At 46.3% G+C, this 14,000-nt stretch overlaps 1 protein-coding gene across 3 annotated transcripts; it reads left to right on the forward strand.

Annotated features, from left to right (window-relative positions):
- Positions 1-6,116: 6,116 nt before the first annotated feature.
- Positions 6,117-10,170, forward strand: sp7 (Sp7 transcription factor). 3 transcript variants are annotated; one of them, XM_061832812.1, is made up of 2 exons: positions 6,117-6,306; positions 7,104-10,170. In XM_061832812.1, the coding sequence occupies exons 1-2, from the start codon at positions 6,271-6,273 to the stop codon at positions 8,433-8,435; spliced, it is 1,368 nt and encodes a 455-aa protein (XP_061688796.1). In that variant the 5' UTR covers positions 6,117-6,270; the 3' UTR covers positions 8,436-10,170. The 3 variants fall into 3 exon arrangements, with proteins under 3 accessions (XP_061688796.1, XP_061688798.1, XP_061688797.1); XM_061832814.1 differs by having other exon boundaries at positions 7,108-10,170; XM_061832813.1 differs by having other exon boundaries at positions 6,117-6,291.
- Positions 10,171-14,000: the final 3,830 nt, after the last annotated feature.

The raw sequence follows: 14,000 nt of genomic DNA on the forward strand, positions 1-14,000 counted from the left end.
AACATCTGGAGATTCAAACGCCAGTGAAAAATCCGATTTCATACTTGGGTGTTTGTTTCTTGGCAGTTGGAGAACCTGGAGAAAACCCAAACCAGCACCGGGAGAACACGCTAGCTCCATCCAGAGGGGTCTGAGGTGAGATTCTAACGCTGAACCTCAGTACTGCGAAGCAGACGTGATCACCACTAGCGAATCGAGCAGTTTGTTGTGCAATTTGAGTTTGTAGCAAGCAGAAGCGACTCAATATCGCTCGACCCAAAATGCAAACGCGAGCGTTAGCGTGTCCGAGGTCGACTCCTAACATTTCAGGGATCGGCTCAGATCGGCTCCGGCTCGTCCGCCACCCTGATGAGGGCAACAGCTGGTGAAAATGGGAGGGACGCGTGTCTAAAACTATGCAAGAGGCGAGTTTCTATATGAAATATGTGCGTGGGTGCATAGGGCTGCATTTGGGAGAGTGCAGCAATGTGTGGCACGTTGTGGAATGGCTGAGACGTTCATAACATGTACAGTTATAAACATTATTATTTTTGGCCCACCCAATACACAACACACACACAACATTTTTAAAAATACTTTACCCCTCAAATTCAACTCTTGTGTGACTGGATATGCATAATAATCCCTTCATTTAAGTCTTCGTTCTTATCGTAACAGAAATTCGCCAGCGGGGGGCGCTGTGTTGCAGCTGACGCTGCCCGGCGGATTTGTAGAAGAAGCTGCAGAACAGTGAAACGTATCGCGTGTGAGAACCGTTCGCGGATGCTATTTATGTGCCGGGAGCTAAACGTGCATTCTGTGCTGTTTACAGAAATAAAATAAACTTTAATATGCTGCACAAAAAAAAAAAATTGGGTGACTCCATTCTTTAAAGTGTAACAAATGCACACACGCCCCTAAAAAAAAAAAAAAACGTTACGTGAAATAGTTTGACTTCACGACATTGGGGAGGGGCGTCATTGTTCGGAAATCATTATTTAACATAAACATGGATGATATTTGAAAAGGAAAGGAGAGAAGGAGCTATGAAATATGATGAGCAAGGCATTTTTCTTGACGACTATAGTGATATGTTGTTATTTTATGGGGTGGGGTTCCAACATGGAACTAAGCGATCTGATCTTGTGAGGATTTTCATTCTTTTTTTTTTTTTTTTTTTTTTCTCAAGTCACCAAAACCGAGCTGTAAGTTGGAAGTGGAGTCGGGGAAAGCCTTCTGAAAGGCCCGTCAAGAGCTTTCGGCATTTCTCTAATTACACCTCTCGCTTGCCCTCGTTTTTGATGGCAGCCAAAAATGGGGAACACGCCAGAGACTCGAGAAAAAACGGCGACTCTTGTAAAGCCAGGGACAGGCGGCTATTTTTTGTTGTTTTAGCCTCACCTGACCTCTCATTTTTACTTTTATCTAAAAGATAAAACATTAACGGGGCTTTCGGGATGGAATGGCTGCAACCTGTAGCGGACTTTATGCAAATGAGACGGGTTTTTACAACACACCAGATAGGGTAGAACAACTGCTCCACAAATATATGTATTTTTTTTAACTTACCACCTGTTGTAATTTTAAAATTTATGTTTAATTCTATTTAATTTTGAATAAATTCTAAATTAATTTTAAAGTTTAATTTAATATATTTATTGCACACAATTTTTCAAAATAATAAATAAATATATGCCTCCAGTGCCCTTTGTCACCGATTTTGTTCATATTTTTCATAGACAGAATTTCTAGGCGTAGCCGAGGCGCAGAGGGTGTCCAGTTTGGCGGCCTCAGAATCGCTTCTCTGCTCTTTGCAGATGATGTGGTTCTGTTGGCCTCATCCAGCCGCGATCTCCAGCTCTCACTGGAGCACTTTGCAGCGGCTGAGATGAGAATCAGCACCTCCAAATCCGGGACCGTGGTCCTCGGTTGGAAAAGGGTGGCGTGCCCTCTCCGGGTCGGGGAGGAGATCCTTCCCCAAGTGGAGGAGTTCGAGTATCTTGGGGTCTTGTTCACGATTGAGGGAAGAATGGGGCGGGAGATCGATTGGTGCAGCGTCTGCAGCGATGCGGACTTTGTATCGGTCCATCGTGGCAAAGACGGAGCTAAGTCGAAAGCCGAAGCTCTCAATTTACCTGTCGATCTCCGTTCCTACCCTCACCTATGGGAGTGAGCTGCGGGTCGTGATCGAAAAAACAAGATCCCGGATACAAGCGTCCGAAAAGAGTTTCCTCCGCAGGGTGTCCGGGCTCTCCCTTAGAGAAGCTCGGTCATCCGGGAGGGGCTCAGTGTCGAGCCGCTGCTCCTCCGCATTGAGAGGAGCCAGGTGAGGTGGCTGGGGCATCTGATCCGGATGCCTCCCGGACGCCTCCCTGGTGAGGTGTTGAGGGCACGTCCCACCTCAAAGAGACCCCGAGGATGACCCAGGACAAACTGGAGAGACCGTGTCTCTCGGCTAGCTTGGGAACGCCTCGGGATCCCTCCGGAAGAGCTGGAAAAAATGGCTGGGAAAAGGGAAGTCTGGGTATCCCTGCTGGAGCGACTTCCCCCGCGACCCGACCCGGAAAAGCGGTAGATAATGGATGGATATATGCCTCCATCTAAATGTGTGTCTCCACTGTTTGTGTTAAAATAGCCATTACATCACTTTTTTTTTTTAATTTTCTAACGTGTAAGCTGCTTATTGCGAAGGAAGCGCCACCGTTCGGCGCTCAGTCACATCTCAAATTTGAGCCCACTAGTCAAAGCAAAAAAAAAAAAAAATCAACTAAATCTCATAAGCTGCATCATTTTTTGCTTCATCCTTGATTTCACAAGCTCGAAACAATTTTCCCCCCTTTTTAATTCATTTTAACAGTTTATGATATATTAACCTGCAACATGCTGAATTGGTTTCATCTTGGGTCACAAACCCAAGGTGAAGTGGCCTCCGCTTCCTTCCAATTTTCTGGATTTGAAAAAAAAAAAAAGTTTGGACATCCCCGGTGCGGACGGACGGACGGACGGACGGACAGACAGCACTTGCTTTTGTTCTTGCGCTCGCAGTCCTTCTTGGAATGGGAAAATAAAAGCGACGGAGGTTAGCCGGAGAGCAGACTCCCAAATATAGCCGCTGTGTTCTTGTGAGGGCCAGACTCTCCCCAACGACAAGCCCAGCTCCGACCGTGCCCTGTAATTGAGGAGAAAATAAGGACAGAAATTATATGTTTATTTTTGACAACAATTTTAATCTTCTGTGCTCGCCTTCACGAAAAAATGAGACGCCCACAAGAAGGCGATGAGAATCTGTCTTTCTGACTCAACGTGAACTTTTTTTTCCTTTTCTTTTTTAACCAAAAAATGAAATACGAAAAAAAAAAACAAACATAGCTCCTCGGATGGGAAAATAACAATACGCGTGCGTACAAGTCCTTATTGCAAACACATTAAACGAACAACAAGCTTTAATGAAAAATAGAAACGAGCACGACGGAGGACAACACCTGTCTGCTTCATGTTTCTTGCAAAATGGATTTGTTCTTTTCATTTGGACCCAAAAGGCCAATTTCTATACAGTATACATAAATTACACACATTTTTTTTCTCTCCACTAAATCCCTTCCCAAGATAAAGTGAACAATAGCTGTAAATGTAAATATTTGGTTGTCACTACAGTCTCTCCATCCCCTCTGGTTTCTGATTGCAAAAAAAAAAAAAATATATATATATATATATATATATACACACACACACACACAGACACACACACACGGCAGCACGGTGGGCTCAGCTGGAAAGTTCTGAGGTCCCAGGTTCAATCCCGGACCCGCCTGTGTGGAGTTTGCATGTTCTCGCCGTGCCTGCGTGGGTTTCCTCCAGGCACTCCGCTTTCCTCCCACATCCCCAAAACATGCAACCTTAATTGGACACTCTAAATTGCACCAAGGTCTGATTGTGAGTGCGGCAGTTTGTCTCCATGGGCCCTGCGATTGGCTGGCAACCAGTTCAGGGTGAACCCAGCTGGGATAGGATTCCAGCACTCCCCGCGACCCTCGTGAGGATAAGCAGCGAAGAAAATGAATGAATATCATGCCCGTTTTTGTAAATCCTCAATCTCACTCACTCTATAGATACATAGATAGATAGATAGATACATACCTTTTATATATATTAATATATATTAATTATACACACATAACACTCACAGACACACAATCACAAGAACAATATTCATAAGCTAAATTATAAGATGATGGTGTGATTGTATTTCAGGGAAACCATAAAATACGATGTGGTGACTTTGAAATCTCATATTGATCAGAACTACTATTGCTATTACTATTACTACTACCTAATAGATGTATGTGCTCATCTATGTTATTTGATTGTGATTTTGTGTTATTATTGCTCCGCATTGTTCCAACATGATATGGTTTAGCTAGCAGATGCATGGAAAATGACCCAAAGTGTATACAAAGCCCAAATTTGACATTGGCCTTTATAACCGTGTTATTATCTTATAACAAATGAATTGCCTTTTTGAACTCAACCCACGTGGAAACTCACCAAAGATTGTTCGCGCACGTACCCTGGGCAAACTAAACTTTCTTTCGGCTTGTCCCGTCAGGGGTTGCCACAGAGTGTCATCTCAGATGAACGCTCGATTCGTTTGGCACAGTTTTTACGCCGGATGCCCTTCCTGACACAACCCCTCTTAGGGAGTGAAGGCCCCAGTGAGAAAAGCTCCAACCACTGAGCTACGGGGGCCCGCTGCATGTACCCTGGGTAGATTCTGTTTATTTTCGGGGTCCCAAACACGACTGCGCACAACTGACTCAATAGCACCCCCGGGAAAGTTATAATTCACAAGTAACTTAGCCCCTGACATCACCACAACGCGTGACACAAAATGGAGCGAATGCGTCTCAAGGAGCCACGCTTGAAATTGAACAGGAAATTGTCCAATTTGGTTAAAAGCGGACGTTTGGGGCAAATCCCGTGCCTTGAACTTTGTAGACTTCCAACCAAAGGATTGGCCTAAATGAGCACCAATTAGAAGCGGGTATACAAGACAGGTGGGCAACACTAAATTAGCGAGCATTATTAACGCCATCGCATCTGTTTGAAGCTATTTATCATTGTAAGCATTTCCTGTGGAAAAAAGAGGGGTGAGAGGTCCCGTAATCTTTTGGGGGGGGCCTGAACATCTTTCTGCCTATTGCACAAAACATTTCCCCAAAATTGAACAGGAAATGTGATGTTGTTTTTTTTTTTTGAAGCAAATGATTTGGCTCAATTTCTGGCCTCATATCGCCAGAGAAATGCCAGAAAACGAATCCCACTTGGAAGCAGGTAAGCAAGATGTGACCGCAAAGTTTGTTCCTTTTTCATGATTCACCGTGAGAAACGGTGGTACGAGGGCCGATTTAACTCTGCTTGGAGCTTTGATTGATATTCACAACTGTATTTCATAACTGTTGGATTTGTTGACGCGACGACAGCCTTTTGAGCTGCACACAGACTAACTGAGGACATGAGCAAACGTCTTTACGGGCAACAACGCCAAAGAGACGTTTCCATGAGTTGCAGATGCAGCTTTGCAACTTTTCATTCGTCATTTGTTCCCTTTTTTCACCCCCACCCGTCCCTTGTAAACCATTTTTTTAGGTGCTGCGACGATCTTATTTTAACGACTTGATCCTGTTTTTCCCTCAGTCTGTCCCGCTCACTCGACACGGGTCGTCGCAATCTGACCTTCAAGTGCTTTGGAAAGGCTCGAAAGCAGAATCATAAAATCTCCGCTCGAAACCACAAGCTCAGCCTGCGTATTTTAAGTTTTTTTTTTTTCTTTTTCTTTTTTAAACACGTATAATATATATGGCATATGAGCCACGGTGAACTTTTGTGATTTTTCCACACGTGACTTATTTTCCGCTCCCGTGCTGTGAAATGAGAGCGAGTCGTCGGTCTTAATGGGAAAAGTGATAATAGTGGCCGAGGGCCTCTTCCCTCCGAGTATCTACCGAAATGGATGTCCGACACGGTGATTGACGAGCGACCCATTCATGTGTCTGCGTTTGGGGGAGGCGGGATCGCGCTCCGGCGTCCGCCAATCCGCGTCCGCTGTCCCCTCCCACCCCGAGCGCTGCCTCTTCCAGGAGAGCCCCGAGCCTGTAATTAGGGGGGCCGGGCTCCGAGACACTCAAAACACTTCCACGCATCGCCGTCTAACTTCTTCCAAACTGTCCCGGGACTCCGAGCTGCGCCTCTGCCGCTGGCCCTTGAGCTTCCTCAGGATTTTGTTTCTCAGGGATGGCCGCATCTATTCTGGAGGTAGGGAATCTCATTGTAAGTATGGAGCGCTTTTTTTTTTTGTTTTTTTTTTTGTTAATATCTTACAAAAAGCCAAGTTAGAGCGTGCATGTTCCTTTTGCTACTCTCAGCTACAGTAGAATATAATTTGTTGCAAAGTGGAGCAACTGCAGTAAACAAAACTATCTGTTTTTATTCTGAAGGGGAAAACATATATTTACATATTTACAACATGAGGCAACGATATTTGTCCGAATAAGGATTATTATATGTGGGGGCTGTGCATGAATAATAAGCATCACAGTAAATAAATACAGTATACACTGATGTGAATCTGCATGTGAATAATTGTATATAGTCAGACGTGAATGTGAACCAAAGCAAGAATAGTCAGCAGAATAGTAAATAGCAATAAAATAGATCAATAAGTAGTCTATAAGAAGTTATGAATGAAATTAACACGAGCAAAGTCACACAATATACAGTATAAAAAAATGAATCACAAAAGCACTAACACAAGTCAGCAGCGTTGCATATAGCAGGATTGACCTCATCACTTAAAATATTTCAATGATTAGCTCAAATATGCTAGTGTCATCCATGCAAACCTACACATATTTATACGTATTTTCAAAACAGCACAAGAGATAAACTAAAGACGGAGTGCGTGACGTGCACAACCAAAAACACGTACTGCCCGCCGTAGCCTCGAGCACTTCGCATCCACGTGAAGAGCCAGCGGTGGCGTCGGAACGCGAGTTTCGGATTAGCCTCGACGCTGACGGAAGCGGCGCGATCCGGGCAAACGGTCTCATGTCGTTCCTCCTCCCCAGGAAGAAGCGCGCTATGGCTCCAGTCCTCTGGCTATGTTAACCGCTACCTGTAACAAGTTCGGCAGCACCAGCCCGGTGAGGGACTCCGCGACACCCGGTAAGAACGGCGGCGCCGCTCCACTCAAGAAGCCCTACAACATGACCTCCGATCTTCAGACGGCCAAGAACGCCCGCACGGCCGACGGCAGCGGCCTGGCCGACTCCTACAGCGGCTCGTTCACCACAGCCGGCGGCGGCGGCGGCGGCGGACTGCTCACCCCGACCGGAAGCCCCCCGGCTACGACCGGAGGCTACGCGACAGAGTACAACCCTTTCTCCCACTCGTTCCAAACGTCCGTCTCGCAGGACCCATCCCTCTTAGTGTCCAAAACCCACGCAACGGCAGACTGCCTCACCAGCGTCTACACCTCGTTGGACATGACACACCCTTACGGCTCTTGGTACAAAGCCGGTATCCATCCCGGCATTACGGCTGCCCCGGCTAACGCCACGTCCTCCTGGTGGGACGTGCACCCCAACTCCAACTGGCTGTCGGCGAGCCAACCTCAGTCAGACGGAGGTCTCCAGGCCTCTCTCCAGCCTGTGGCACCGCAGGCTTCCCTTAGCCCCCAATTGCCTAGTTACAGCACCGATTTCACCACCTTGAACCCGGCGCCCTACCCTTCGGTGGGACTCAGCTCGTCCTCACACCTCCTCCAGCCATCCCAGCACATGCTGCCCCAGGACATGTACAAGCCCAAGCCTGTGCAAAGCGCGGGGCTGATGGAGAGTCCAATGGCCCTGAAGCCGGTGAGGGGATCAGGAGGCTACGGGACAGGTTCCGCCCCCACGAGGTCCTCGTGCGACTGCCCCAACTGCCAGGAGCTGGAGCGACTGGGGGCCTCGGCCGCCTCCCTCAGGAAAAAGCCGGTGCACAGCTGCCACATCCCGGGATGCGGGAAAGTGTACGGCAAGGCGTCGCACCTCAAGGCCCACCTGCGCTGGCACACCGGCGAGAGGCCCTTCGTGTGCAACTGGCTGTTCTGCGGCAAGCGCTTCACCCGCTCGGACGAACTGGAGCGCCACGTGCGCACCCACACGCGGGAGAAGAAGTTCACGTGCCTGCTGTGCAACAAGCGCTTCACGCGCAGCGACCACCTCTCCAAGCACCAGAAGACCCACGCCGAGTCGGCGCTGCAGGGGAAAACCATGGCCGCCGAGGGGGACGTGGACCACCGAGGCGACGAGACCGCGGAGATCAACGCCGGCAACGGCGAGCCCGTCGCCAATGGAGACGAGAAGACCGGGGTGCCCGCCGGAGTGGAGAACAGCAGTGGACTGCTGGAGATCTGAATCGTTTTTAGTTCTTTCTTTCTTTTTAGACATCAACGCAATAAATGACTGTGCAGTCGCGGGCCGTGCATTTGGTATTCGGAGACTTACGTGAGGTAATCTGCCTCTTAATGCTATCATATTGCAATTACAGAACCCATCAATAGTAGAGAAAAATGCAATAAAATAGCTAAAACTGCACCATCTGGAGCAAATCATAAGAATATTTACCTTATAATATGACCCCCCCCAAAAAAAAAAAAAAAAACACAATTTAATGAAACACACCACAATCACCAGCGATGCTGATTATTCAATATATTAAGGCATGCGGTTCGCCAAAGTTGGCCGTGACATCGTTTCCTCTGATCAGCCAATCAGGGAACGGTAAAATGCTGACAATAGGGAACCGCGAGGAGAAAACTGAAATTCGATTGGTCAAGAAACAGACTCAGTTGCACTACTGATCCTGTACGCCCTGGAACACATCGAGGCTGAACTCAGATTGGACAGATGTCTATATTTATAAAATCTAACATTCACAAAGCAGTGCAGCAGAAAATAATTGATCGCGGGGGATAAATGAATATAATTTCACGTATCAAGAACATTTCGGTTGTATATGTAGGTCAGCGCTTCTGATAGCGTTCCGGCCTTAACCGCTCACCCATGGAACAATTTTATTTCCTCTTGCCTGGAGCGTAAACAAGAATCATGTAAATACAAGCGAACGATTAGACGAAGACAATGACAAAAGAAGAAGAAGAAGAAGAAGAAGAAGAGTGAACGCGCGCACGTACGTCCGCGTTTGTGAAGCCAGCGGCGCATGCATTCATTTTTTTTTTTTTTGCCTTTCAAATGAGCGCAACCACTGGGGAAATTGAATCTGCGCAGGCCGAGGGAAAAGCAGCTCCCAAGCCACAAGAGCCAGAGTCATTTCGGAGCGATATGTTTTGGTTAGGACGGCGGGTTTTTTCGACAGAACCTTCCGCGCAGATCCGATTCGCAGCTGCTGCGCTTTTGATACGTCGGCCGTCGTTCGCCTTGAAACGATCGACTCTCGCCGTCACCAAAGATCGTCGTCGCGTCAAAAGGCTTTTGTGGCGCTTCCCATCTTGGTGTAATTTAAGTTCTTATTTACATAAATAATCTAATTTATGTCTTAAATTATAAACATTGCCGGTTGTCTCGGAATGTTGCGTCGGCGGGGATTGCGAGATGAAACCCAGCCGGCCAAATCTAAAATAAAATGCCTTAATTTAAGACTATTTATTAGCTATAACAAGGAAGTTGAAGATTTATTTAAAGATCTTGACATCGACTATTTCTGTGTATGTATTCTATGTATTGTGACGTCTTCCGCACAAATGATGAATTAAGGGCTACATGCTATATATTTACAACGATATATAGATGTTTTCAGTTGTGTTTATGATATTTTTCATTTTGTTTTTCATTGAAACTGTAACCTCCCTAATGGGAAGCCTCGAGCGTCAGTCGAAAGAAAATACGGAGTCGGCGCTGTCGGTAATTTCAGTGTTTGCCTTTTTTCGGGATGTGAAATGAGAAAATATTGTACATAATAAAGGCCATGTATGGTGTACGTGTATGAAATCCTGGTGTGTGACAATTATGGTGCTTGGAAAAAAAAAAAAAAAAAAGTAAAGATATTTGGAAGCATTTTTCTTTGCCGACTGCCTCCGATTTGACTTCCTCTCGTGTTTCCAGCTCACCTGTTTTCATTGTCACTTGTAGTCCAAACAAAAGCACTCAGCTGAGCTCCCCCCACGCCGCTTAAACACAATTGCACCGCTCTTAAGCTCCAAAGGCGTAATTAGCGGCGAGTATAAAGGGCAAGCGAGTGGTCGCATTGTTTCGCCGCTCAAACAAAAGGCGCAATTAGAGCAGGATACGGGATGACAGACGTGATGTGGAGATAGGAGGCCGTCGAAACGCAGCTGCAATTTGACCCCGCGGAGCCACCGTAGCTGCCGCGTCCGTCTTAAAAGGCCGTCGGCATCGTTGCGTTACAAGAGCTCCAAAATAGCGTACAACTCGGGATTCGAACAGTTGGCCTCGGTGCCTAATTTAGTGCATATAACAATTTGATAGCAACGAGTTTATATGATCATGAGCTGTAAGAAAGAAATATTACATTACATTTCATATGGTTGAGTTGGCCTGGGACTCAAATGCAGAAGCAAACCTTTTTAATGGCATCTGCGCGTCGACTGTACCCTATTTAAAGTTTATACGTCGGGTTCAAGTTCCAATTTGAGTTTACGGGCGCTTCAGTTTTCTTCAGGCGGCGCAGCGATGCGGTGGTCGCGTGTAGGAGGTTCAGAGTTCGAATCTCCGCTCAAGTTCTCCTGTGTCAAGTCGGCATGTCCTCCCTGTGCTTGATTCAGTTTTCTCTTGACTACTCCTGCATTCTCTCACATTCCATAAACATGCTATGTTCATTGAAGATGAATATGATTATGAATTGTTGCTTGTCTGCATGTTCTGCGACCGGTTGGTGACCATTCCAGGGTGGACCTCGCTTCACTTGCCAGAACTTAGATGGGATCGGGATGGGATCCAGCTCACCCACGACCCTAAAGCGCAATTCAGGGAAATTTTTGAACCGTTGTTCTATCGGTTATGTCAGTTAATTTTTCATTTCTCATACAAGTGTCCTGTGTCTTACAATATTTAATGTTCTGTGGTCCTTGCTGTATTTTCTTCCTTCTTCTTTCCCTCTTCCGTTTCCCAGAGGCCTTGCCTTAGCATAATGCAGCGGGATCTTTTTGGACTTCTATAAATCAATCCATCATATGGTGCTGGCGAGACATATGATATTAAAACTGCAAGGGTGGGTTCTTAGTTTATGACGGAGTTCCATTCCTATGACGACCATGTGACCCCAATTTGTACGTAAATCTAACCGTGTTGTAGACGATCACTGACCTGCGCTGATGCAATAGAAAAGTCATAATTACAGCAAATATTTGTATTCAAAAAAACATCTTCTACCGGGCCAAAAATCTGAGACAAATGAAAATCAGTAAACGTGGGGGTAACTGAGCGTGACTTCGTCTGATGTCACCGAGCAAACTAGTTAACGTCGCACGTCAGGATCTTCCTCACGGTCCTAAACCGAAGATGGTCATACAAGGCCAGGGCCCAGTTTTAAAACCTTCGTGCGGTTCTCAATTTCTGCCTCGAGTGCTCTCCGTGTCCGCGAAACTGGAATTTGGAAGATGAAAAGTCACCGACCGGCATATTTTGATGATCACATTGGCGTTCGTTTATCCTCACGAGGGTCGCGGGAGCGCTGGAGCCTGTCCCAGCTGACTTTCCGCGAAAGGCGGACTACGCCGTGAACCGGTCGCCATCAGTCGCAGCGTCACACAGTGGGAAGTGAAGCCACGCAATCTGGCGAGTGTATCAGTACGCCAACAGTCACCCTTCCCCATAAAACATTTCCAAATTTAAAAAAAAAAATAAATCAGAACTGTCATTTGAACTCTGTAACTGCAAACCTTTATAAACTGTGGAATTAACAGGTAAGATTCGAAAGGGATCAAATCGGTTGTACTGATGCATTTTTTTTATTCAGTCGGAAAAAGGAAAACATTCAAATTTTCCCTCCTGGAGCGAACCCCCAAGAAGCCACCGACCCGCCTGTTGTAACATTTACACTTAGCAGACTGCATGGTTCCAATTTGGGGCTTCTAATGAGCTGTAGTTGAGGTCAATTTATATAAAACGTCCCGGGGCCGACTCTGTCATCAGGGAGCGCCGTGTTTATGGTGGTCTGAAGTGGGTGCACGGTCGAGTCCGCGGAATAAAAGCCGAGCGGGGGGGGGGGGGGGGGGGATTGAGGATGGCTGGGGCTTGGGTGTGTCAGGCCAATGAGAGTGGGGGTTTTGACAAGGTGGTCACCACCGCGGGTATTTTCTGACATTTTTAAAAACACACGCTCACCCCCCGCCCCCGACGGTGGCGGCCCGAGTTTTATTTTTACTCGTTTTATTTAAAACGGCCAGGAAACATTAAGTGTAAACCATAAGGAGGAAAATAATCACGTCGGGACACACAAAGGCAAAACCACGAGGTGGACACTCTTTCCATACGCGCGAGCCGCAAGTGCACTTCCGCTCCGTTTCATTTCAATAAAATAAAAACCGGACTTGTCAAGAGAAGAGAAAAAAAAAAAAACACAACACAACACATTATGTCATTAGATCCCAGCAGCACCTGCTAAACGAATTTGCGTTTAATTTATTTGAAAAGCACCCATCCCGCCAGTGATTGGTTTAGCCTTGACACTTAAAGACTGAACGCCAAACTACTAAATGGAATTACGCTGTGAATGGCGGGAGATGTCACATTAAATAAATTGAAGCGCGTAATGCCCGATAATTAAAATTAATGTACTTCACTCTTCGAGTTATTTGACTTAGTTGTAAACAGTGACATATTCATGCGTATGTATGTATACATCTGATTATAAATACCTACAAAATCGTAATAACAACAGGGTGATACATTTACTAATAGCAATTGGCTAGAGCCCCCTAATACTCAGATACGGACAGCAGAGGCGCCGTTGAGTCACTCTCAACGAGTTGGCCGGCTTGAAAACACATGTTCAAAACATATCTCCCAACCCTGCTATTTTTCACCTTATTAATCAAGTAATTGATCATTTATTTTGCTTACTTCAAGAATTTAAAGTTTAAATATGCCCCCTTACAAACTGCAAGCTCCTTTCTGCCTCGTTACGCGGTCTTAGCTGAACGGCAGACTCGCACAATGGCGCCTGTCCTCCCGTCGCCACAGGCACGGGTGCACGCCGCTCCCCGCCGGTGATGCGAGGGCGGGGTGGGGGGAGTCAGTCGTGGGACAAAAGCGCAGGTGTCTTCAGGTGTGAGCGTAACTGGAATGCCGGCACGCCCCGAGGCTCGACAGTGAGGCCGTAAGTCAGAGCGAGATAAGGATGGTCGGTAAAGTGGAAAGGTGACGTGACCCCCCCCCTCCCCCCCTCCCCCAGCCCGAAATGCGACAGAGCTCTAAGAGGAAAACTAAAGCGATGAGAGACTTACAAAGGTCAAGTCAAGTGGAAGAGGATCCTTTGTTTGTCAGTGGCTTATCAAGCGCAGACATCATAGGAGCCGGCAAGAGAGGAAACCAACGATAAACGTCTTCAGTTTTTGCCTTTTTACTTGTACAGTAGTGTCTTTAATACAAGTAACCTAGTGTACAGGTTGTTCGAGTTGAGCCACAATTCTACTGATTTCTTTTTTTGGGTGGGGGCAATGAATCCAACTAAATTAAACTCCGCAAAAAGCAGCAACAATTCACTCCGCACTAGTAGTAGCCAGCTGCAGCTTTCACCCTGCAATCTCTCAAACATGAAGAAAAATTGGATTGGCTATGATAGTGTTTGTTTTTTTTTTTATGTCATTGTGTTATGTTTTAAACAAACACACAATTTTCTTATTCAAGAATTTTTTTTCAGGAATTATTTTGATATGTATGAGTTTCTTCCCATACGACAATTAGTGGACGTTCACGTATTGTAATGGAGTCTGCAAAAAA

This window comes from Syngnathoides biaculeatus, chromosome 10, assembly GCF_019802595.1.
Source record: "Syngnathoides biaculeatus isolate LvHL_M chromosome 10, ASM1980259v1, whole genome shotgun sequence".
NCBI lineage: Eukaryota > Metazoa > Chordata > Actinopteri > Syngnathiformes > Syngnathidae > Syngnathoides > Syngnathoides biaculeatus.

Coding starts and splice junctions, on each gene's coding strand:
- sp7 (XM_061832812.1), top strand. CDS start 6,271: ATGGCCGCATCTATTCTGGAGGTAGGGAATCTCATT. Junction 6,307..7,103: donor TGGAGGTAGGGAATCTCATT/GTAAGTATGGAG, acceptor CCTCCTCCCCAG/GAAGAAGCGCGCTATGGCTC.